Source organism: Streptopelia decaocto, assembly GCF_964273445.1.
Source record: "Streptopelia decaocto genome assembly, chromosome: 11".
Classification (NCBI taxonomy): domain Eukaryota; kingdom Metazoa; phylum Chordata; class Aves; order Columbiformes; family Columbidae; genus Streptopelia; species Streptopelia decaocto.
Genome location: NC_138666.1, coordinates 502898 through 526146, shown reverse-complemented (window position 1 = coordinate 526146; position 23249 = coordinate 502898). Strand labels below are relative to the sequence as shown.

At 42.4% G+C, this 23249-nt stretch overlaps 1 protein-coding gene across 1 annotated transcript in view; it reads left to right on the top strand.

The window, feature by feature from the left end:
- The window catches only part of ITFG1 (integrin alpha FG-GAP repeat containing 1), an 87272-nt gene that overhangs the window by 26350 nt on the left and 37673 nt on the right, over positions 1–23249 (top strand). Inside the window, exons 7-9 of the mRNA XM_082062842.1 lie at positions 2252–2313; positions 3288–3372; positions 17813–17907. Coding sequence (XP_081918968.1) covers positions 2252–2313; positions 3288–3372; positions 17813–17907 — 242 coding nt within the window. The remainder of the gene's footprint in view (positions 1–2251; positions 2314–3287; positions 3373–17812; positions 17908–23249) is intronic.

The following is a 23249-nucleotide window of genomic DNA, read 5'->3' as shown; positions in this document are numbered from 1 at the left end:
TCCTACCCTGCGGATAGCTGAACGTATTCTGTGATTTTATGAAGTTTGGGACATCCCAGCCACCGTGCCTTCATTTTAAAGCTACTTTTGATTCTGGTCGCGATGTCCAGGATTTTATCTGCCCATTATTCCTGGCCTTCCTATATTTTTTCAATTCCTTGTGCAGTCATATTTCTGAATATTTCTATACACATTATGAAATCAGATTAAATGAAGAGGGAAGAAACAAGTAATATAATATGCTTCAGACTGAGTGGAAAAAAATTGATTTTTTTTTCAATGCGTAAGAAAAATCCATTGCAAACCTGTCTTATTGTTACACGCTTTTACAAAATGGGTGTATGTGTGCGATATAATCATACACACTCTGTTACAAGCAGTTCACCAATACTTGAGTGAGTTGGTAATAGCTGTTTGTCAAAATTCGTTGGGTATAATATAGTAATAAAAGTGGCCGTTGCGCTCTCTGAGGAGCCCAAGTGAGACACTGACTGTTAAGGGAAAACAACATTTACTACTATTTGTAGATAGTTGGATTCGTAGTAGTGCTTATATGACTTCCCATTAAGATGCTAAGGACATGAATGTCTCTTTATTCAGAAAGCTCTATTGTAGGGATGCTATAGGTGATAGTGCATTTTCTCATTGAAGAGAAGATTTTCTTTTGTTTTTTTCACTGAGAGGTTGTCATCATATGCTGCCTTATTATATGCTTTTCAATTAAGAATAATTGTTAAGTGAAATTCCATCCCGTGTAACGTAGTCAAGCGGTAGCGCAGTTTTATTTTTGCTGGGTTTATTTTTAATGAACTTGGTTTTGACCTTAAATAAATGATTTAGAGCTAAGGACTTTGTAATACCCCCAGTGTAACTCATATCTACCTCTTGTATTTGTTTTTCCCACCCTAGAAACGTAACTGTTGCATCAAACCCCTATAGGAGTTGCAGTATACATTACAGCCAGGATGCGCTACAGCCCCACCTGAAATACTTATTTCAACCTCAAAAAACTCTTCAGAGATTTAGGGGCGTTTTAGCCTGTAGGAAAGTGAGTTTATTAATATTATTCTGGTAATCAATAGTATTGCACAAACTTTCTCCTACATGCAAAGTCAAAAATTGAAGATGTATATATGTTTTGTATATGTTTTCTGAGTTCCGTCTATGATATCTTCAGATTGTTCCTATTGCTTCTGTCTCTCGCCTTCAAGAACTATTGAGTATCAACAGAATTCATCCCAGTGAAACACGCTGGTACAATTTGGGTGCGTGTGCTCTAAAGGAAATTGCCATTTTGGGTTTTCGGGGAATAAAATGAAATGGTATGGCTTTCAAGCTGGGGGAGAAACATCGGAGCAAAATCTTTGTTGGTTCCTTTGGGTGTGTACGTGTGGGTTTGGGGGGTTGTTTGGTTGTCTGGTGTGGGGTTTATGGTGTTTACTATTTCCCTGGCAGACATTCCCTTTACAGCCGTCCGCCTGCTCAGTCAGTACAGCACCTAACGGGAAAGCCTTCAGATCCCAAATGTTTAATAAACATTGGTTTTCTGCCTATAGAGTTTCCGTTGAGTTGTAATTCAAATAGTGAATTTTGCCCCCACCCTCTTTTTAACCTCCTTTAGAAAGCTTTTTCTCCCCATTTTCCGGACTCGGTTCTCTCCTCCCGGGCGGTGAACTCGCTCCTCTTGGGGCAGCCACCAGCACATCAGCCCCCTGTGCACTGTTCCAATGGCTGAGAGAATCTGGGTGGAAAGGAAGCCTGAAATATTTCTCCCTCTCCTTTTCTCCTCCTCTCAACAGTGTATCTGGTGCTTTATTCAACATATCCAAAATAAAAGGATGGTCAGTAGGTTTTATTTTTAATTTTGACTTACTAAAAATATAACTACATATATCTTTTTCTAGCTTTAAGGTCTGTTTCTGGCTTTACTATTAAGAAATGCTCTTTGGTGTGCATATATAACTTCCAGCACTTACCAGCTTGTGTGGGGCTAACATAATTTATTTATGAGCTATACCAGTGCAGAAGTTATAGGTATTTTTACAGAAGACTATGAGGGATGAAAATAGTCTTCGGGGCTTTTAGTTTTTAATCTTTCTTGCTTATATATATATATAAACATCACTGAAATGTATTTATAACTTACATAGGTAATATATTTTAAAATAAGTTATATCTTCGAGTAATCAGATATTTGTGTGTGTGTGATACAATGTTAAATCTTTTATGTCTGTTATGTCTTTCCTTGCAGATTTGTTCCTTACCACATCACCAGATTCAAAAACCATTCAGTTTGAGACGTGGGTAAATAAGGTAAGAGGGAGAACCCAAATAACCATCCTGTTAAAACACAAAGTTGAAATAAATAAAACAATGTTTAAAAAAATAATAGCTACAAGGTATTCTCTAAATACTAATATTTAGGCAAAAGGAATGAAAGCTGTACAACACACAGCAGGTCATGAATGCTGTACATCTAGCTTTTATATAGACTTAAAAATGAACCGGTTTTGACTTTGACAAATGTAATTCTCGAGGAATGTAGTGTTAGTGACTACACAGGCATTCGACCTGTCCCTGTAGGTGGTGCATATTTGTATTTTCTTACAAATTTGGGATTTTTCAAACTTGTCTATTCTAAATATTATCCTACATGATATATTTTGTATGCATAGATGTGCTCATCTTTAGAAAGGAAGAATTCTATTCTTTGGAATCAATCAACTCAGTAAGATATGTAATGCTTATAAAATATATGTACATATATATCAGTCTTAAAATACCTTTACTGATCCATTAAGAGCTGTTAAATTGCTCTACAAACCCAGGCAAAGTAATTCCCTTACTGAGACACCCTGAAATTCTTAGAACTGTGCGATACGTGCTCTTGTGGCCGGGGGAGCACGGGCACAGTCCTTGTGTGCGCGGAGAGACACGTGTCAGCATGCATGAACGTACTTCAGCAGTCATAGCTTTTAATTATGTTCTAGGTTATGTTGCTGAAATAAGCCGATCTCCTTCTTATAACGCAGCAAAATAGATGGACAATGATATCTGCATGTTTCTATTCCTGGATTTCCATAAGATTCCATGAAGGATTAGAAACGCAACAACTCAGTCCTCGTTTTCAGAGTGCGTTTTTTTTCCATAGCTGAGATGTCTCTTTATTATCTACTTAAGCACTTTTTTATTCATTTGGTTTATTAATTTATAATTTGGTTCAGGCGTCAAATGTTACCACTTTGTCTGCAGTTCAGTTTTCCCATTATCTTTGTCCTGTTTGACAGGATGGGAATTTCTCTAAAGCTGGAAACACGAAGGAAATGCCCAGTGGTGTGAAAGTTGTTGGACAGTCCGTGTTTGCAGACTTTGGTGAGTTTTATCCTTCTAAACTATCCCGAGTGTGTGTTTCTTCTTTGTGTTTTGGTTGGCTACTCTAAATCGAAGAACAAATAAAGATCTTTAGCTCTGCAAGTGGAGGGTTTGTTACTGTGTGAATCTTGAAATATCTGGGAAAAATTATTAATGAATTCAAGCAAATTCAACTTTTGCTCTCCCGGTTCATTCTGCATCACTCGTATCTACTTTTGAGTGCCACACTTAAGGACATGTAGTGTTCCTTTGAGTCATGGCGCAATGCCGCTTTCTTTTCTCAGACACTTATTTTGTTTGTCATGATTTTCTCCCTAATCTTGTTCAGAAGATGTTATTTGAGTAAATGTTCATAAATTCTTCAGTTGTACAAATTAATAAAGCCAAGATGTAAATGAGTTAAAATGACTTGTATAAAACTGATGAAACATGGTAAAATATTAATGATCGTAATTGAAAATTCTGGAAGGCTTTTGGACAGAAGAAAAACTTAATTTATATGTAAATCTATTTTTGCGAGGGTTAGTGAAAGACTGTATTTTTCTAGTAGAATATTCTATTTCTATTAGAATATTTCTATTAGTTTTCAGTCTTACTGTGTCTTATCAATGTGTGTGTCATGTTATGAACAGGAATTGTTGGTTTTGTAGACCAAAAAATACCTTTTTTCTGTGCATTAAAGTAAGAATTTTGCTACCCAAGGAAAGTACCACAGGCCCGATCCTGCTGACTCTTGTGAATGTAAATAACTTGTTAAAGACTAATTTACTGTATTTATGCAACACACTTGTTAATTGTGAGACTGATCCTGTCTTAAACGCTGTCAAGTGACTTGTTGAATCGTAGAATCATGGAATCCCGTGTTGCCAGGGACCACAGGGATCACCCGGCCCAAGCTGTCCTGGCACAAGCCCGGTCTGGCCAAGCTGGCCCAGCCCCTGTCCAGCTGCATCTTCCAAGTGCCCCATGTTGGGAACCCACCACTGCCCCGGGGAGACGATTCCAAGGGCTGATTGTTCTCATGGGGAGAAGTTTCCCTGCGTGTCAATGGGAATCTCCCCAGGAGTAACTTGTCCCCATCGCCCCGCGGCTTTTCCACGGACTCCTTGTCCAACGGGATCTGCAGCTGATTCACAGCCACCTTTAGATACTGGCACACGGTGCTGAGTGTCCCCTCAGCCCCTTTGCTCACGGCTGCTCCAGCCCAGGTCCCTCAGCCTTCCCTCACATCCTCGGATCGTCTCGGAGCCCCTTCCCGGCCGCTCTCGGCCTGTCCCAGGCTGTCTGCGCCGCGGGCCCCGAGCTGAGCCCAGGGCTGCGGGTGCGGCCTGGCCTGCGCGGGCACAGCGGGGTCAGACGCCGTGTCTCCCCTCGGCCTTTGCCGCGGCAGCCGCTGGTCCCTCGTGGAGCTGCTTGTCCCCAGGGCTGTCCCCAGCCTGTGCTGCACGCCTGGTTGACATTTGCCCAGGTGCAAGAGCTGACACTGTCCTTGTTGAGCTTCGTCAGGTCCTCGTTAGCCCTCTCCAGCCTCTCCAGGTCACTGCGGGGCGGCTGGCCCAAGTGTCCGCTTCCCCACGCAGGCTGGTGTCATCGGCAAACTTCATCAGGGTGCTCTTGATCCCACTGTCCAGATCATTTGTGAAGATGTTGAACGGTTTTGGGCCCAATATCGATCCCTGGGGACCCACTTGTGACAGGTTGCCAGATTGAAAAGGAGCCGTTTCCCACCACCGCCTGGGTATGGCCCATAGCGCCTCATTTTGATTTAAAAACTGTTTTAAAGAAAATGATAATTTTAATGTTAAAAGTCAGATTCCATATTAGACCCAGAGTCTGATTCTCTTGCCCTGTGCTGCCACTTAGAACTGTTCTTAAGGGTTCCAGCAAAGCGGTGTCCTGACGTGGAAGCAGAAGCCACCTGTGCTGGGTGGTTAATGACCCCCAGCGCCTGACCTTGCAGCGGGGTGGCCTCACACACCTGTAGGAAAGGAGATACCACAGAGGCCGACCAGCGCGCTCATGTCTTCTGTGAAATGTTGGACACGTTTTCTGAAGTATTTGTAAAAGCTTACATGAAATCTTTTACTGTTTATCTGCAAAGATAAACACTTGTATATATAATATCTGAAGGAATTAATAGCTTACTATGGTTTTTGTAGTAAAAAAAAAAAATGTATTGAGTTTTTTGTAAGCATTTTCTAAGCTGGTGTTCTGAATAATGTGTCTTGATAGGCACTAAATAGAAATGGAAAGCAATCGTTATGTAGGATCATTTCATCTCTGGTTAAGGTAGCTAATGAGCCCAAATGAGCTATCCTAATTCTAGAAAATTATCATAATTAATGGGATTTTAATAAACCCTGGGATGTCTTTGCAAAGCCAAGTGGAACTGTTCAGATGTTACAGTTAAAATGTGACCGAATGTGCTGTGCAGTGGTACAGCAGCGCAGGTTTGGGACTATCTGAATACTATTACAGCTTCATTTACTCTTTCTTCTGTTGTAGCAGTGGGTTGGAAATTGAGTAGTGCATCTTTTTTTGTTTTCATCTATCAGCATTAATTTAAAAGAACCAAGATAACAAATACTTATTTTCTCATTGAACGAAGTTTTAGAAAATATTGAAGTGAATATGGTACTAAACCAACATGTGTAATAATGAAGGGAAATAATTCTAAATTTCATGTTCTTTATGAAATGCAGTCTGAAAGAAGTTGAAGAATATACCACCACCATAAAAAAATCCACCCAGCAGCTCAATAGTTGTGTACAAGAGTGGCCGTACAGTAATTGGTAGGAGGAAAAAGCCTTTGAGTGCAAAGGAGGATGCTGGTTGAGTTCTGCTCATGTTCATTTTCATTCCAGCATGTTTTGTTCTCCATTCCTAGAAGAACACCGTATGTGTATCTACATGTACCCACTATTTCTGTGTATATTTAGATAATTCAAAAGGGAGGCATTTATCTTACAGATTCTGCTGCTAGTGAGCTGAAATTAAAGAAAATACCTTACTAGAAACGTTTTATCAAACTTGAGCATCTCCTTTTTTCAGTTTTCCCCTTTCAGAAGTGACGAAATAATGATTGCCGTAAGTTGAAGGAAATTAAGATCCGATGATTTGCAGTTGGAAATGCTAATCTGGCTATCTGTAATGGGCTCTGAAAGAAGTGTCATCGCACGACGAATCAAAACAGCACAATGAGAATGGAAAATGAGATTTATTGGGAGAGGGCGGTACCTTGTACCCCAGCAGCTCTTGCTCTGCCGCGGGGCTGCAGCCACCGCGCTGGTGGCTCTGGGATGCAGCTGCTGGCACATCTTAGCAAAACACCTTTTGTTTCAAAAGCTGACTCTGCCTGACATGATTTCCTGCTTCCAAAAGCTTCATTCGAAATACCCTTTCCAGCCATAAGTATTTACCTGTCATATGAAAAAGGGAGGGAGGTTTGAATAGGATCCGGACTGAGAACCTCCAAAGGCAACTGATTTGGGGAAGGTTTCCTTTCTTAAAGGGAGCAGGTTGAACAATAGCTATCAAGTAGAAATTATTTAAAGTGGAGCTGGAAAAAACACCCCAACAATGAGGTGACTCATGAGTTTGTCACAGATGTTAGTGTAATCTTAGCACCAAACACACAAATAAGAAAGACTTTTTTTCACAAAAAATACATGCAGATGTATGTTTGTACACATATGTGTATCTGTAAGGTCTACTACATTTCTGTATATATGTATCTGTGTGTATATTTTAGTGGAAAAATATGTGAAAGCAGGTGTGTATATATCAATATACTTATGGTAATAAGTGTAGACTATGTCAAAATTGGAACCTCAAAAGTAAGTAGCACCTTTACATGATAGCAATGATTTTCACATTAACCTGACCAAAGGACAGGGAACAACTGACACATTTGCATCGCCCTTTTACAGATAAATCAGAAATGCTTTGTGACATATTTATTCCAAATGGCATTTCAATTGATTAAAGTGGGCAGAACTGGGCACTAGAGAGTTCCGCACTTATTTAGCTGACACGTTGCTCCAAACAAGTAAGAGCTCTTTGTGATTACTTTTGCTATTCTTCTCGTGTCACTATGGTAATTGCAGCACTGTAGTTGCTATAGCAAAAACGATTAATCCTCCGGTGTTGTTATCTGTGTGCTCGCGGAGGCGCTTCGCGAGATCTGCTCCTGCTGTCTGTGGAGCAGATCATAGATGGTGGCTAGAATCCTGATAAAGAATTGCAATTATAAAGAGTTCTAGTAATTGTCACTTAAAATAGTGGGAAATTTTGGATTTGTTAAAGAAATGTAAGGGTTTCCGTGGGACTCACTGAAAATCACCAATATTTCTTAGAGACGAGGTGAATGGGAAGCATGTTTTGGAAACACAAACCTGCTGGTTTTTCATTACTTTGAAGATTAATGAAATGTCTTTGAAGCAGTGACCCAGAAGCAATTAGTATAGCATATTGTGCTGTTTATACAGTCTATTGATGCATTTTTATAGGAAATAATTGTTAGAACTGCAGTTCAGCTATGGTTCAGTTAGATAGTGGAGATTGCTAAATCATCCTTGGTGATATCTGATCTAAGTATGGAAAAGTTTGATTAATCAGTCATTGGTTTTGCTGAGTGTAGGCAAACAGTTTGTTGCGGCCCATAGCGAACTAGGTCGTGCTGTCCTCAGTCAATCCAACACGGCTCTCACTCTCGTAAGGTCTCATTTCACTGGCTCCACCTCGGCTCTTTTACTCACCGTGGGTTTTCGTTGCTGCCGCTGAGTCCTCTCTGTGTAGCCTTTGCTCATTTAGGAAACCTGTGTTTATTCCCCCTGTACAAACTAATTTACCTGTTCACAAAGCACAGATCGGGATTGTGGAAGTTCTGTCCAAGTCTTTCAGCGACCTGAACTCCCATTTTTCTCATATTTAAAATCCAGTTATCCAACTAATCCTAAAAGTCTTCTCTGTTCTACTCCCCACCAAGTAATTGAACAGTTCCATGTATGTTAACTACTTGTGTGAGATGTGATAGAAATTGGAATTTTTATCGTATTAAATGGTAGCTCATTATTGTGAGTTAATTATGTTTAAACAGGATAACGAAGTGCTAACCTTTGGGGTATTTTTAAAGCCATTCATTGTGCTGTGCACAAACGCATTTTGGCGAAGGGTTTTTGTTTAAAGTAGAGTTTATGATCCTGCAGCTGATGGTGTCTTAAATGGCTCTTCTGCCTGCAGCTGCGTTGCAATTTTGTAGCTTTTAGTTTTGTGTATCAGCTTAGGTTTAACATTGGAATTTCTTTAGTTTTTTCCTTCTCTTCAGAATGTCGCATCCTCAGATGGAGTAGCTATGTTTCAAAGGAAAGCTCCAATGGTGCATGTCAGTAAATAACCCCCTTCTAATCATCGAATCCCATGTTGCCAGGGACCACAGGGATCACCCGGCCCAAGCTGTCCTGGCACAAGCCCGGTCTGGCCAAGCTGGCCCAGCCCCTGTCCAGCTGCATCTTCCAAGTGCCCCATGTTGGGAACCCACCACTGCCCCGGGGAGACGATTCCAAGGGCTGATTGTTCTCATGGGGAGAAGTTTCCCTGCGTGTCAATGGGAATCTCCCCAGGAGTAACTTGTCCCCATCGCCCCGTGGCTTTTCCATGGACTCCTTGTCCAACGGGATCTCCAACTATCCAAGTATCTTCAACTTTAGATACCGGCACATGGTGCTGAGTGTCCACTCAGCCCCTTTGCTCTGGACAAGCCCCTGTCCAGCCACCTTGGATCATCTCCAGCTTCTCCCGGTCACTGTGGGTGGCTGTCCCCAGGTGTCTCTAAAGCCCTTGTCCTGTCCGTTGCTCCTGCAGGCAGAACATGGATTCTCTAAGAACCTTCACGCTCAGGAGGACAACGCTGCTGTGTTTGAAATGCTCAACCTGTGAGGAAAACTGTTCTTACTGTGATCAGTTTGGGAGTGTATTAGAAGGGGGGTGGTTAGTATGGTGAGAGAGGTTCTCCTGCCCCTCTGCTCTGCCCTGGGGAGACCACACCTGGAATATTGTGTCCAGCTGTGGCCCCTCAGTTCCAGCAGGACAGGGAACTGCTGCAGAGAGTCCAGCGCAGCCACCAAGATGCTGCAGGGAGTGGAGCATCTCCCGTGTGAGGAAAGGCTGAGGGAGCTGGGGCTCTGGAGCTGGACAAGAGGACACTGAGGGGGGACTCATTCCTGGGGATCAAGATGGAAAGGGGGAGTGTCAGGAGGATGGAGCCAGGCTCTTCTGGTGACAACCAGGGACAGGACAAGGGGCAATGGGTGCAAACTGGAACACAGGAGGTTCCACTGAAAGATGAGAAGCAACTTGTTGGGGGTGAGGGTGGCAGAGCCTGGCCCAGGCTGCCCAGGGGGGTTGTGGAGTCTCCTTCTGTGCAGACATTGCAACCCGCCTGGACACCTTCCTGTGTAACCTCATCTGGGTGTTCCTGCTCCATGGGGGGATTGCACTGGGTGAGCTTTCCAGGGCCCTGCCAACCCCAACATTCTGGGATTCTGTGTGAAAAATATAAAAGCTGGTGGCAAATAAAGAATTCTGAGTGACTTTAGATAAGGAAGAAGTTGTTTTAGTAACAGATGCACTTCAGTTCATCTGAAACAGCAGTTCATAGAGACACACCAAGTTAATTGCCAGTTGTGCTTTGAGTCCATGGAATTGTATTTAGAAGCTAAATCTGTGTTATTTGTTAATTACATTTTAGCAATGCTGTTCAATGATACCTTTTCAACTTAATGTTAGTTCTATTTTTTTAATTTCTATCATTTTTGACAGTTCTTTCTAGAAAAAGATCCTGTACTGAGGCTCGCGGCCATAGCTGTGTTACTCCTTTGCAGTTCCTTTAAAAAAGCCAACCAAATAAACAAAAAACACACTAAAAAAACCTCAGCAACCAACCAAAGTGTAAATTCATGGTCGTTATAACCAGATCATGTCCCTCTGCACTGCATCCCATCTGAATGCCTCGGTATCTCCATTACCCTTTCTGCAGTCATGGTGTGGATCTGGAATAGGGCAGACATGAAGCTGAAGCAATTGTGAACGTCCACATAGGAAACTTTAGAATCCAGTGATCTCCAGTTCTTTCAAACTCCTCTTTGACCCCTTCAGGGGATTATTTTGCTGTTGCTGACAAACGCCAACATCTTCTGTGGAAAAAAAAAAAAAACAAACTATGTTGCTTCATATTAATTTTTGTACATTAAGAATTACTTTGCTTTCTTTCCAGTAATAACATCAGAGGAGTGGTGTGTATGCCACTTGCTTATTCCTTCTTTGTTGAACAACTTCATTGCCTCGGGACTGCATTTTTCTTTGTTCGTAGTTATTATAGCTAGAACTCTCAACCCAGGTTTAGTCACACAAGTGGGTTTCTTTATTAAGTGTTATCCCCTTCATTTGTTAACATGGGATGGTTTAATGCCATCTGAGCTCTCTAAATGTGTAACATTAGATAGTTCAAGCTGCATGGTCAGGTTTTGTAGTCTCTGATTTAACAACATGAGATGGTTGGAACTCGGAGTTTTCAGTATAAGCTACAACAGGGATTTCAGTGCTGCTTGTTTCTTCTGCAGAGGGTTCTCATTTTGTACTTCACCGAATTCCTTTTTCCATCTGAGCTGGTGTCTCTCTGTGCCGTTTGCTGACACATCACGTTGAAATGCTGTTCCTGCAGGGGAGCTGAGAACGTGGATCCTTCGAAGGACACAGACAAACTCAAAGGCAGAATCGATTTAATGCGTAGGAGAGTGTTAAAAGGGCTTCTTTACTGCCCACAGAACTTTGCACTACCTGTCAGAGCTCTTTGCATCTGGTTTTTGAAGTTGTGATTCACGTGTTCTAAAAACAACTGACAACGATTCTTTTAATAATGTGTAATTATCTTAGTAATTCATGATAATTGTCTCTGTCATGAACACCTAAAGGCAGAGAGTGACAAAAGGATTCTAATCACTTTATTACTTCAGAAGATAAATTTAAGATAATCAGCCCTCAAACAAACCTTTGTTGTGTTTGAATATCCAGCTCAGTGGTGGTGGGTTCAGCTGTCTTGCCGGCCCCAGAAGGGAATAGTTCTGGGCACTATAACAGGGCCTTTTCCTCCTTATTTTCTTGCTATTCTTTAGAAATTGAAATAAAAGGCTCATGACAAAGGAGAAGGAAAACGGTGCAAAGCCATGAGGGAGAGATTTCAGCAATCTGCATGTATGGAGAAATAAAAAGCATATAAAGCTTCATCAGCATGGATTGTATTAAACAAGAGATGCCTTATACTTATTTGGAATTTAAATTAACAGCAGCAAAAAACTTCTTGGCTCTTATTGTACCATGTTGAGGACATTTTTTCTCACCTTTTTGAAGGGAAGTGGGAAAGCGGCACCGACAGAAGGTGTGTGATAACACAGGGAGCGGCTGGCTCAGAATGGCTGTTTTCAGGAGGGACCGGTGGCTCTCAAGGCAGGAGGACTGTGGGGTATACCAAGGTTCTTGCTTTTGTGTAGCATCACGTTCGGAGTTATGAAAGCCTGACCATTGTCATTGTCTTCACCTGCTTAGTTCGTTTATTTCTATTTGCCAGAAAACAGCTGCTTTTTATTTAACACAGCTGTAATAAGTTACAATAACTAGCCTGTCATCTCAAAAAAGGAAAAGATTAAATTTTTGTTTTTAACGGAGCAGAAATAAGATTACACTGCAGCAGAACTACATAGCTGTTTGAAGTGAAAGGATTGGGATCATATACCCACCAAAAGCTGATTTACTCCTTATAACTACAACTTTATCTTGCTGTATTCCAAACCCGGTCTTAACCGAGTGCTCGTGGTACTTGCACTTTCCCCGGGTTCTGTTTTTCTTTCAAAGCCTATGCTGGAAAGTACATTGAACAAGCGTGTGCGATGAATCTAATCACCTTTGAACGTGGTTGCAAAATACCACTTTTCTGACACCTCTTTCTCAGTTTTTAAAGGAATTTGTAGTTTTGGATTGAGGTTTGTTGCCTGTGTTGTCACTTCAGCATCTTGGTGGCTGCGCTGGACTCTCTCCAGCAGTTCCCTGTCCTGCTGGAACTGAGGGGCCACAACTGGACACAATATTCCAGGTGTGGTCTCCCCAGGGCAGAGCAGAGGGGCAGGAGAACCTCTCTGACCTACTGACCACCCCCTTCTAACCCACCCCAGGTCCCATTGGCTTCCTGGCCACAAGGGCCCAGTGCTGGCTCATGGTCACCCTGCTGTCCCCAGGACCCCAGGTCCCTTTCCCCTATGCTGCTCTCCAACAGCTCGTTCCCAACTTCTACTGGAACCTGGGGCTGTTCCTGTTGGTTGGGGTTGGGGGTTGTTGTCACCTCTGAATATCTCTGAATTGAGACTGAAACCAAGCGTGAGGATAGAGAGCCGGCGCTGGAGGTCCCGGTCCGCGTGGGTTGGTGGGGCTGAGGAGCCGCTGGGCGGTGGGTGCGCAGGACCCGCAGAGTTCCGCCACAGGCCGGGATTGCAGCAGGTGCTCCCAGACTGGGACTCACAGGTGGATTAAGAATGAATTATTTTCTTTCAAAACCGGAAAAGCCGCTGTATCGATTTGTTGGTTTCACATGGTGCCTTTGCAAAAGCTTCAGAAATACATCGTACTTCTAGTCATTACAGATGAGGGCAGTTAAAAATGGCAATGAGTGTGAAACAGACTGTTGGCTTTGTGCTTAGGGCTGGGATTTGGGACGTTTTCTTTTCTTTGCCTTTTTGAACAAAGATTGACGCAAGGTTTATGTTTAAATAAATTATTCTACAGTTTTAGCCAATAGTCTAGGTGGGGTTTATCCTTATTCCTTTTCATTTTTGTCAAAAATGATGACTGCTGCAGTTGATTCATAAAATACGTGTTCCTGTTTTTGACAATCTCTGATTTTTCTTCAGAAAATTGCTGTAGATTGAGTAACCTCAGCAGCAGAAGACAGATCTGTACATTGTAAGATGTGCATTAGGAATAAAAACTAGAGAAGAAACAAGAGATAATAGTATTCTAGAGATGAAGAATGTTGGGCTTTCCCTCTTGTGATGGCTACTTTTCTGAAATACAGTATTTAGTTAATTGTAGGTTTTCTTAAACTACTTCACTGTGACTCAAGATACTCTTATTTCGTTGACGTCCCACTTCCAGCTTCATTCTCATTTTTGGTGCTTCACTTGATGCCTTTGAAGTTCAAAATGTGTTTTACCTGCTCTACAGTATGAATACATAGCTAACCCTTTCTTTTGGATGAAAAATTCACAGAATCACAGAATCCCAGAGTGTCAGGGGTTGAAGGGCCCTGGAAAGCTCATCCAGGTCAATCCCCCCATGGAGCAGGAACACCCAGATGAGGTTACACAGGAAGGTGTCCAGGCGGGTTGGAATGTCTGCACAGAAGGAGACTCCACAACCCCCCTGGGCAGCCTGGGCCAGGCTCTGCCACCCTCACCCCCAACAAGTTGCTTCTCATCTTTCAGTGGAACCTCCTGTGTTCCAGTTTGCACCCATTGCCCCTTGTCCTGTCCCTGGTTGTCACCAGAAGAGCCTGGCTCCATCCTCCTGACACTCCCCCTTTCCATCTTGATCCCCAGGAATGAGTCCCCCCTCAGTGTCCTCTTGTCCAGCTCCAGAGCCCCAGCTCCCTCAGCCTTTCCTCACACGGGAGATGCTCCACTCCCTGCAGCATCTTGGTGGCTGCGCTGGACTCTCTGCAGCAGTTCCCTGTCCTGCTGGAACTGAGGGGCCACAACTGGACACAAGATTCCAGGTGTGGTCTCCCCAGGGCAGAGCAGAGGGGCAGGAGAACCTCTCTGACCTACTGACCACCCCCTTCTAACCCACCCCAGGTCCCATTGGCTTCCTGGCCACAAGGGCCCAGTGCTGGCTCATGGTCACCCTGCTGTCCCCAGGACCCCCAGGTCCCTTTCCCCTACGCTGCTCTCTAATAGGTCATTCCCCAACTTATATGGGAACCTGGGGTTGTTCCTGCCCAGATTCAAGACTCTACACTTGCCCTTGTTATATTTCATTAAATTTTCCCCGCCCAGCTCTCCAGCCTGTCCAGGTCTCTGATGGCAGCACAGCTTCCAGTGTCAGCCACTCCTCCCAGCTTGGGGTCATCAGCAAACCTGCTGACAGTCACTCTATTCCCTCATCCAAGTCATTGATGAATATATTGAATAACACCGGCCCCAGCACTGTCCCCTGAGGCACTGCACTAGATGCAGGATCAACTGGACTCCGCCCTTATTAATCTCTTATTAATTTTTCAGTATATTACTGACCACGGCCTACAAGTTCCATCGCACTTTACGGCACTGTAAGAAACGCTTTCTCAGCCTGCCAAATTGTATTTCTATGCAGCTGAACCTCCTTTTAGTATATTTATATATCTGAGCGGCCCAGGCCAGAGAAACCCAGTGAGGTCCCAACCAAAAGACAAATGAACACAGCAGCTGGTGAACGTGACCGGTCTGGAATCAGCACCAACCCTGACACGAGCTGTTTAGAACAAGAATAAAGTACTGCTTAGATTGCAGGCTTTTTCTCAACCTGAACTGGGAGAAACTGTTTGCAAATTACAACCTATGGAAATACTGAAGGCTTTGCTAGAAGAGAATGAATTTCAGAGATGCGAGTGTTTTGCGAAATATAAAATTTAAATTAAGACCTAATCTTCTAATCACATTTCTACAGAAGTTTCAGTACAAAGTCATTTTAGAAGTTTTTCAATAACACATGAGGACAAAGAACCTTCCAATACAAACTTATTTTCCTGCTCTGTGTTAGAAAGGGACAAGGACACTCTTATTTTAAATTATGCTATGTTTGATTCTACTTAAACAGCAAACATTCATATTATGCTGATAACTTAGCTTGATAGCCTTGATAATTAATGTGCCGCATGTTGACATGAACCTATGTAGCTGTGAAGAAAAATGAAACTACTATAGGGCAGTCAGAAGGACGGAACTGTCACAGAATCAGATACGAAGCTACCACCTTGCTGGTGTTCTACAGAAATTGCAAGTTTAAGAGTAAGATTTTATTAATATTATTCATTACAATCAAAGAATGAACAGAAGGTAACTGTGCGTCAAACAACATACCTGAAAATAATAATAATAATAACTGAAAAGAATATGATACGTATTCCCTATCAGAAGGACACAGTTTCCCCAACTCCTTTGACCAGAACCTACAGATCCATTCTGTAACTTTTATTACAGGCTCATGTTTTCAGTTGCAACTTCTCTTCAGGTCTGTGTGACACGTATTTAAGAATCCGATAGTTAAAAAATAAATGTGTAATATAAAAGAAAAATTTGTTGGAAATTATAATAGTTTTAAGAGAAAAGATTATCTTTAAAATAAATTTAGTCAAGAGAAATCCTGAGGACAGGGAGTCCGAGCGGCCGTTCTTAAGCTCACCTAGATCTCAATTTATTGCCGTATCCACCCTCCAGAAGTTTTTCAGATAAAGGTATCCAGGTTGTTTTTTTTACACTTTGTGCTCAGCTGAATTTAACAATAACAAACAATAAACATCTTAGTGCAGTGAATTAGTATGATTACATTTGTCTTAAGGATAGATGCTTTGGTGCAGTACCCGATTTACACAGAAATTACTTCCTGACATTTATTTGTCATATCTGATGTTTAAATTACAGTTGCAAGTATTTTACCTGTTATGTGCTTAACAAAGAGATTAATTTTGAAAATCAGGTATTTTTTTTAGACATAATTAAAAATTGGTTTTATATAAATAAGAATTGTGCCTCTTATTGCTGACTACCAGAATGGCCAAGAACATAACAAAAGAAAAGTGAATGATTAAAGCAGCCAACTTTCCAACAAATATTTGTAACATTTACAGCATATATGATAACTGGCACTTTATAAATCTGCCTTGCTGAAGAACTTCAGAACTGTTTGAATGATGATGGCAGAGCGGTGGACGTGATCTGCCTTGCCTTGAGTAGGCATTTGACAGTGTCCCACAGCATCCTCACAGCTGAACTGAGGGAGTGCGGGCTGGACGGTCGGGTAGTGAGGTGACTGTGAACTGGCTGAAGGGAAGAAGCCAGAGAGTCGTGGTCAATGGGGCAGAGTCCAGTTGATCCTGTATCCAGTGCAGAGCCTCAGGGGGCAGTGCTGGGGCCGGTGTTATTCAATGTATTCATCATCTCCCGTGTGAGGAAAGGCTGAGGGAGCTGGGGCTCTGGAGCTGGACAAGAGGAGACTGAGGGGGGACTCATTCCTGGGGTTCAATATGGAAAGGGGGAGTGTCAGGAGGATGGAGCCAGGCTCTTCTGGGTGACAACCAGGGACAGGACAAGGGGCAATGGGTGCAAACTGGAACACAGGAGGTTCCACTGAAAGAGGAGAAGCAACTTGTTGGGGGTGAGGGTGGCAGAGCCTGGCCCAGGCTGCCCAGGGGGGTTGTGGAGTCTCCTTCTGTGCAGACATTCCAACCCGCCTGGACACCTTCCTGTGTAACCTCATCTGGGTGTTCCTGCTCCATGGGGGGATTGACCTGGGTGAGCTTTCCAGGGCCCTTCAACCCCTGACACTCTGGGATTCTGAGATTGGGTGGCTTTGGCAGATCTGGTTTGTGTGTATTAAATAGAGATTTCATCAAGCAACTTTAAAAAATGTACTTAAAATATTAATTCCAAGCTCCTCAGAACTCTGTGGACTAAAGGGCAATTTGATGAATTATTTTCCAGCAGCGGGAGCTTTGCTTTCCCAGGCTGGGCAGGGCCTGTCCCTCCTCCCAGCCACACAGGTATTTAGTACATTTATTTATTATATTGTTTTAAAACATATATTTATAGAGATATCATTTTCTATGTATTGTATAATACATTATATATATATATATGTAATATTATGTACTATATATGTGAGGGCAGGCTGGGATCACAGAGATCTCTCCCAGCGAAGATAATGAGCACTAAATAGTTTTGGGTTTTATTCCGTTATATGCTCAGTGTATCAGAATTCTAAATGTATATAGACATTGCTCATTTAAAGAATAAACGGTCCTTATTCTACTAAAGGCTTTGAAAATACATGGATTAGAGAACATTTTTGATAACCTGTAAATGACTCAGATTTGCCTCGTTCCGTAGGCCTGGAATTCCTTAGCCGGTGTGTTAGTCAACTTCCCACTGCTCTTTTTTATCTTATGTTACAGATTAACGTATTACAGGGGAGCTCATGATTCTTAAAGTCTCGCTGACAGCACAAGCGTTTAAAACTACTTCAGGAAATTCAATAAGTTTCTATGGTGCGCTTGTGATGGTAGATTTACATTAAAGGGAAATTCCTCCCCAACTAAACACGGAGATTGAGTAAGATTTGTTGGTTTTTTTCTCTTTGACAGATGGGGATGGACAAAGTGAACATTTATTACCAGTCTGTGAAGATGTAAAATGTCAAAAAAGTGCCATCTACTTAACTAAGCCGGGATTGGATCAGGTATCGTGAGTCTGGAATTGCAAAGACAAAGGGAAATGTTGTGCTTCGTGAAATAATGGGAAACAGGAAAATGATTTTTCAGGAGAGAAAAATGAAACTGCCTCACCTGTAGTTATTGCATATAAGACACTTTTATTTATTTACTTATTTATTGCCTATCTAAAAAAAATCTATGGGTTTGGTGGAAGAGGTTGCATACCTAGAATCCTATATAATGGATAATTCTGCCCAAGAAAATTATGAATGTTTCTGATCTGTCACTTTCTTGATTGCAAACCGCTGCATTCTAAACACCGGAACTGCCCTGGCATGAGGTGACAAACAAGGTTTGTGTTCAGAGTTCAAAACAGACCTGCTTCAGTTTAAGTTAGGGAGTTATTTTATAGTTAGTGTTATGTATATGTATATGTATATGTATATGTATATGTATATGTATATGTATATGTATATGTATATGTATATGTATATGTATATGTATATGTATATGTATATGTATATGTATATGTATATGTATATGTATATGTATATGTATATACACACCCCCCCATAACAAGTTGAACCAGACCACAGTTCTTACCCCTTAGTTCTGCTGTGTCTTTGCTTGTTCTAAATGAAGTACATTTCCAATGCCATATGAAGACTTGCTCAGGCTCTCTATCTTCAGGACGGGTTTTCTATTTAACTATTTCAGCTTCATTTGTTCACAATGCTACTTGTTTTGAGAGACGTGGTCATAATTAACATAATGGATTGTTATATATTCATTTATTTTAAAGTGTGTGCTGATCTAAGTATTTACAGTGCCCTGCTTTATAATAAAGTTACGCTTTACAATAAATTAACCTAACATTTGTTTGATGCCATAATAAATGTTTTTACTAACCTCATGTGAACCTATAAAGAACTTGCTCAGAGCTGACAGCAAAACCCATTTTAATGTACTTTCCAAAATGTGTAACGAATGCCATACCTGTTTCTAACCAGGTTATGAGTTACTGATTATTCCTTTACTGACAAATTGAAAGTAGGTTATTTTTGTGTAAGTAGTGCCCTTTCTGATGGCTATTTCAGAATTTCTAGGTGAACATACTATTTGCTTGAGGAAGAGTCGGTACTTTGTGGAAGTGTTTCTTGTTACTGTCTGCAGCCCAAGTTTATAGTGTAGGTTTTCTCTTTCAAAGACTCGGGATTTCTAGAACACAGGCTCTAGCATTCTTTCCTGCTAGCAAAAAACCACTCAGTTGGAAAGCCCACCGTTCCCAGTCGGTTTAGGAAGTCTAACCGGGATGGAATATACCCCGTCGGTGTAAGAAAGAGCGAGTACCTCTAAATCTGGCAACGTGTCTCTCTGAGCTGTCTGATCTTGGCCGCCCTGTCTGTAGAAATGTGTTTTCCTGGGCATGCTGGGGTGGATGCTTGTGGGGTGGGTTTTTTGTGTGAATTCCCTGGGAACACAGAGCAGGGACGATGGATGGTAGCGGTGCTGGATACACGGTCTGACAGCAGAGTTTGCGTAAAGGCAGCAGGTGCTCTGTGCGTGATCCTGGTCCCAGGGGGACACGGGCTGGTGTAACAGGTGACGCTGATTAAATCACTGCTGAGTACTTGGAGTGCTCCTGTGTCAGAAAGACAACTGCTCTTCAGCCCTACACCTAGTTCTTCGCCCTTGATAATACAAGAAGGAAAAGACATTCTGCTCAAATAAATTGGAGACAAATAGCAGGTGCTGTGGGAGAGCCAGGGCTGGTACCTGCGGGCAGCGGTGACGGGCACCGTGCCAAAGGAAAGTGCTGTTAGTTGTTGCTTGTGGTGGGTTTCTAGAAGAAACCGATGCAGGAGTGGCAGAGGAAGATGTGGGTCAATTTGCAGGATATCAGACTGTCCTGGTTTTGTCAAAAACAAGTTTCTCTTTTAGTGAATTTGCCTGTCAGCTAAAGCTTCATATGAGCTGCATTTTCCTGGAGAACCAGATACATGTTTTGGTAAACACAGCAATGGAATGAGAAGTTATTGATAAGCATGGATGGACATCTCACCAGAGGGACAACGAGAAACAGGTGACCAAGAGAGTGACCAACTGTGTATAACATCCCATTCACGTGATACTTCATATAAAAGTGGGAGATCACGAGGATCTTGTCCCTTCTGCTTATGGCGACATTAGGAGAGGACCTTGCGAGTCGTCCCTGTGAACTGAGGCCAGTGACAGACTGAATCCAGCTCCGGTTGGCTGCAGAGTCCAGTCCAGGACTTTGGTGGCCGGCTCTGCAGTTGCTGGGACTTTCCAGATTGGTTTTGTGTATTTTGTATTATTTTCTCTATTTTATCAGTAGCATTAGTAAAACATTTTTAATGTTTCCAACTCTCTTCTCTCTGTCCTTCTTTCCCTCCCGATCACCTGTGCTGAGTGGGAAGGGGGGAGAGGGAGCGGAAAAAGGGGGAAGTGGAGGGGAGAGGAGGTTAACAATACATCTGCCAGGGTTTTATTGTCACCCCGCAATCTTAACCCTCGACACAGAATTTTTCCAAAGCAGAGTCGTCTATAGGAGCCTGCTCGGGAGCAACATTGCACCTGCACACTTTTTCTGTTCCTTCATTTTAATTTTTCTTGTGTAGAGGTCAACTGTTTACAAGTACATCAGGTTTTAACATACCACTTCTGATACTCATCAGTATATTTAATTTTTATATTTAATTTAGAAATCTCACTGTGTAGTTTCAATTTCAAAATCATTTCCAAGGTAATGACATTTGAGTTAAAAAATGAGGAGCCAAATGTTGCCATTTTTCTTTGAAAAGTGAAGAAACCAACAGATTCTCATCCTGCTGGAAAAAAAGTATTTAAAAGTATTAAGAATTACCTAGAAACTTTAAAGCCATTTTCCCCATATATTTTTAGAATGTCTTTTTAATAAAAAATGATGGTGTCAAACGGCATGCGATGATTAATTGCTCTGGCCTAACCTTTTTAAATAATTAAATCTGGAATACTCTTTTCTCGCACTCTTACACTCATGTAGAGGTGATGGAGCTTTTTATTCTGAAGGATTTTATCTTTTCCATTCTGAAACAGTGGAAAGTATCCATTTCTTCATTCATGTAGCTGTGGTTTTCCCCACATGGCACCTGGCTCCTTCAGGTAGAAATCTATTCAAACATGTGGCTTCCCATATTTATTTGGAAGTGACATGTTTTATTTTCATTGATTCCAGTGTTTGTGAGATCAGATGCTGTCCCTCGCCGAACCGGCGGGTCGTTATGGGGATCCTACAGGAAACAGAGAGGTTGCAAGTGATTGGAAAAGGTGCTATATATCCATTATCTCTGTCTGGTTTTTGTGGCAGGGTTGTGTGGTTTGGGGAGTTGTGTGTGTGTAGGAGCATAGCTAAGAAGTCTGGTTTCCAGATTTTTATATTTTATTTTAAGAAACTTAACTGATCTGAGATCTGAAAGATCACGAATTAGGGACTGTCTTACAAAAACTCTTTTGCCTGTGGTAACTGGACCTGGCTCCGTCCTTCCCGCTTGGCTGCTGCGACATTTGACGAGAGCGAATGAGAAGCAGTTGAGGCAGTTCCGTGGTGGCGTGCGGTGCTTTGGGACGAAGCGCAGAGCGGTCGCAGACACGCGTCTCAAGAAGTTGCGCTTCTCAAACTCTTTGTGGCGGTGTCAGGGCTGTCCTGGGAGCTCGTTTGGTGGCCGTCTGCAGTGCATTTCTCACGCTGGCTTTGGCACAGCTGGATGGCTCCTGGAAAGCCAAGCACATCTAGGAGAATTATTTGAAGGATGATCTTTCACCACAAGTTTGAATGCATTTAACCATTTAATCTTTTGAAGTGTTAAAAATATCTCAGATAAAATTTCTTCTTTTGGATGATGGAGCAAAAGTGAAGACCAACAAAACAAATGTGAGTGACTTAAGGAGATACAGACCTACAAAAATTTGAAAATCATGTGAGTGTCTCCATAGCAACAGAAGAGTTGCTGTCGGATCTGGAGCAGCAGCTCATATGCTCATGTAGACTGTGGCAGGTGGTAGGACACCGACTTCTGTGTATCCACCTGCAATAGCTATAGATTTACATCTCTAAATTCTGAAGATCAGACTTTCTCCCTGAAACTTGTTTTAAAGTACTGTTTACTGTAGAAACTGTCTATATTATTATATTCTTAGAGATGACTAATCTCTCTTTAAATTTTGCCAAGTATTCAATATGATTTTTCATTTGTTCCTGAGGCAAACAGTATCATTTCAGTCCCCTCACTTGAGAGTTTCTGTGTGGGCTTGATGATTCATCTAACCTTTCTGTGTACAATAGAAAGGTTAAGGCTTTATTCCTTTATTGATCTAGCTGCTCTGAAGTGGAACATGGCAACACATCCTCCAGCAACCCCCAGACCTTTGTGGTGTGGTTCTCCAGGCTGGAGGGGCCCGTCTGCCAGCACCGCTTATCACCTGCGCTTGGGCACTCAGAGAAGTTTTTCCTCATTCCTTTGTAGCAGTTTAAAGTGGGAGGATCGCAGCTGCTGTCATTTTCATAAATCTCTTTCTTGTTCAGGTTGTTCTGCCTGGAGAGGAGAAGGCTCTGGGGAGACCTTAGTGCAGGCTTTCTGGACTTAAAAGGGGCCAATAGGGGACAGACTTTTGAGCAGGGGCTGTTGTGACAGGACAAGGGGTGATGGTTTTAAACTAAAGGAGGGAGATTCAGGCTGGACATGAGGAAGGAATTGTTGCCCTGAGGGTGGTGAGAGCCTGGCCCAGGTACCCAGAGAGGTGTTGGCTGAACCATCCCTGGAGACATCCCAGGCCAGGCTGGACGGGGCTCTGAGCAACCGGAGCTGGTGAAGATGTCCCTGTCGTGGCAGGGGGAACTGGGGGAGCTGGGGAGATCCCTGCAACACAAACCATCTGTGATTCTACAAGATCCTCGTATCATTTCTAAGTTGCCCGTCTTCCTCAAAGCAACAAATGAGGCTGTGAGCTGCACTCCAGCATCAACAACATGACTTCTACTGCTCTGGTTACTTTTTTCTGCGTTGCTAAATCAGTGTTGGGGATTGTCATCTTCCAGGCTTTGAACACCATAAATTAATGGTGTAATGTGTAGGTAATTACTTTATTTATATGCTAGAGTGGCTACTTGACTGTATATGGAATTCAGGTGACCTTCGTATGCAGTGAACACCTAATGCATCCCCAAATCCCTACGTTTATTTGGTATGTGCAGTGGACACATACAGCGAGGGGAGCCCCAGGGAAAAGCACTTCTCTGGCTGGGCCGGTTCCTTCAGGCCGCTCTCCATACTCAGCTTTCTGTAACAATGGACAGTGTTTGTCACAG